The 2,727-nt window shown below is 31.5% G+C and overlaps 1 protein-coding gene across 1 annotated transcript in view; it reads right to left on the reverse strand.

Annotated features, from left to right (window-relative positions):
- The window catches only part of MKLN1 (muskelin 1), a 167,487-nt gene that overhangs the window by 102,435 nt on the left and 62,325 nt on the right, over nt 1-2,727 (reverse strand). Inside the window, exon 4 of the mRNA XM_019646086.1 lies at nt 717-805. Coding sequence (XP_019501631.1) covers nt 717-805 — 89 coding nt within the window. The remainder of the gene's footprint in view (nt 1-716; nt 806-2,727) is intronic.

The following is a 2,727-nucleotide window of genomic DNA, read 5'->3' on the forward strand; positions in this document are numbered from 1 at the left end:
TTTCTTATCTTCTAAAAATAATATCTTAAAAAAAGCTAAAATAACCCTAAAAATCCCAATTTTGAGGAGGCATCACCAATATTTTCTTAAGCTAAAACACTTCATAAACAAACACATGACAAGTAGTGTAATATTTTTCAAACATTACTTTGCAACTTATTACTTAGGGTCATGAAATTAGTTTTCTGTGTTTGACCAACATTTCACCAAAAACAAATAAAAATAAATAAATACAAAAGAACAGAATAGAAAATAACCATACTGCCTTAAGGAATTCATCAGTATTTGGTTTCAAAATGTTACAGCTTTAGAACTGATAAACCCTCCATAACATAATCCAGGCAATCAAATCACTGTATTTCATAAAATCTTCTAAGAAACTTTCAAATAAGATTTAGAAAAGGTCCCACTTGAAATAACTGTCACTTACGTACAGATTTATAAAGAAGGGGTCAGAAAACGTTTTCTGTAAAGGTCCAAACAGTAAGCATTTAGGGCTTCATGGGTTTATGTGCTCTCTTGCCGGTACTCCACTCTGCCTTTATAGTACAAAAGCAGACATAACGCGAACAACCTGAGTGGCAGTGTTCCCATAAAAAGTTATTTAAAAATAAAACAAGAGGCCTGCAAAATTCATTTAGCCCACAGAGACTATAGTTTCCTCACTACATGTTATAAAAAACCTTATTTCTTTTCCAGAATGCTAAAAACCTTACCTATTTTAATGAACCGACAGGGAAACATCTGTTCATCAATTTTATGCTTTAAGGTGAATGTTTCTTTGTTATAATCATTCTTTAAGCCACTGAAAAAAAAATAAAATTATCAGATCTGATTTCATAATTTAGTAACTGTACTAAAACACAAGATTAATATCATACTCAGATTTTAAGGTGAAACCAATGCTCAAAATATATGACCAAGACAATGTAAAGAAGTAGTTGAACATAAGAATATAGGTGAAAACATGTACACTCACATCAACTGCATTATTATTGTATTCTCCTAATGAAAAATGTTCAATGTTAATTAAAGAATGGAAATGTGTGATGACCTAGTGTCATTAATGTACAGCTGAAAAGAACATAAAATATTCAAGCAGTAAGAAGAAAACTAAAAAACAATTTACACCCATATCTTACAACTTAACCAGAGTCAAATATTAGAATCTGTCAAAGAATTATTTAATTCTTACTAAGTTGCCAATCTTCCTTATATAGATCAACAAATTTTCAAGGACAACCTTACTGTGTTGGTTTACTAGCATTCACTTTATCCTAAATAAAAATAAACCCATATTACCTCTTTACTTAAACAACTAGGACCAACACAAATATTTACGGGAAGGTCGCCTACCTTCAGGTTGCCTGATGTCCTGAAATGCTTTCATGACTTAAATCAAATACAGTATGAATGTAACATTTACTTATCTAAAATACTGTGCTAATGGAACATACCATGTCACAAGCATATTCTAAAACTCCATGGCTTTATGTGCCCATTCCATGGGCGATCTGACTTTTCATTACCTATGGGGTGAATGCGCACTTTCATTTGTGGAGGTCAACGTCATTAAAACTCCAATTGGCTGAGCTCCTTCCAAATGGTGCTAGGTAGTATACCGTGCTAGGTGCAGTCACATGCTTTTTCTCTTTTTAGTCTCCAATTTATGGTCAACTCCCAGAATATTATTTCTGGATTAGTGTAATCAATCTTAATATTTTGGATAGAATCTATATTTTTACAGCAAAGATTTTGATTAAAGTTCAAAGTATTTTTGAAGACAGTAACAGTTCAAAAATGAGACTGAAAAATAAAACTAAAAATAAAATTAAAAAAAAAAACCTCCAAAAATTGTTATTCTTTCTTGTTTCTTAACAATATTAACTAATATCTGGTGGTTAAAAAAAAAAAAGCTAACTCAAGCCACAATATCAAAAGCAGGCACTACAAACAGAACAGTGCAAATATTCTTTCCTCTCTTGAAAGAAAAATGAAACCATTCAGATTTAGCTACAGAGAGACTAAACTAAGATTGCAGCTTGCTTAGAAGAAAATTCTTTCCTCCCCATTATCATAGCTCACCTGGACAATAACTCGGTCATATTTTCTTCATTCATTCCACCAAAGACTTTAAATTTCTTCAAATTGCAGACATGAGTTTTCTCATATTTTCCAAATGTGATATTCTGGACTATAGCAGGCCTTTCAAGCTTCAGAATCAAGTACTAAAAAAAGAGAACAAACAAATTATATCCTCCTCCATGTAAAACAAATAATTAGACAATTTCAAAAGTTAAAATTTTAGACCATTAACAGAAGAACATATAAGATCCTGTCCATCCTGCATTGGCAGATTTTCTTATATTAATGCTGAAGAACAGTACACCCAACAACCTTATTATTATATATAGGCTACCATAACACTACCACTTTTTCCCAGGAAACTACACCACCCTGAACACTTTACATGAAGCAGAAGAAAAAAGGATGAGTGAGATAACTTATAATCAAGCAATGGCATTCAATAAAAGATATAACAGACTATGAATAACCAAATAAAACAACATTAAAATGCAAAAGTAACAATTATATTCTCATCCACTACAATTCAATAGCAAATTCAATGTTCAAAATTTTAACCCTCCGTCGGGCGCAAATGATCTCACAGATTCATTGCACACAAATTTTCAAATATCTAAGTTAACTTAATTATCGTGACTCATC

Source organism: Hipposideros armiger, unplaced genomic scaffold (genome assembly GCF_001890085.2).
Source record: "Hipposideros armiger isolate ML-2016 unplaced genomic scaffold, ASM189008v1 scaffold_97, whole genome shotgun sequence".
NCBI classification, from domain to species: Eukaryota; Metazoa; Chordata; class Mammalia; order Chiroptera; family Hipposideridae; genus Hipposideros; species Hipposideros armiger.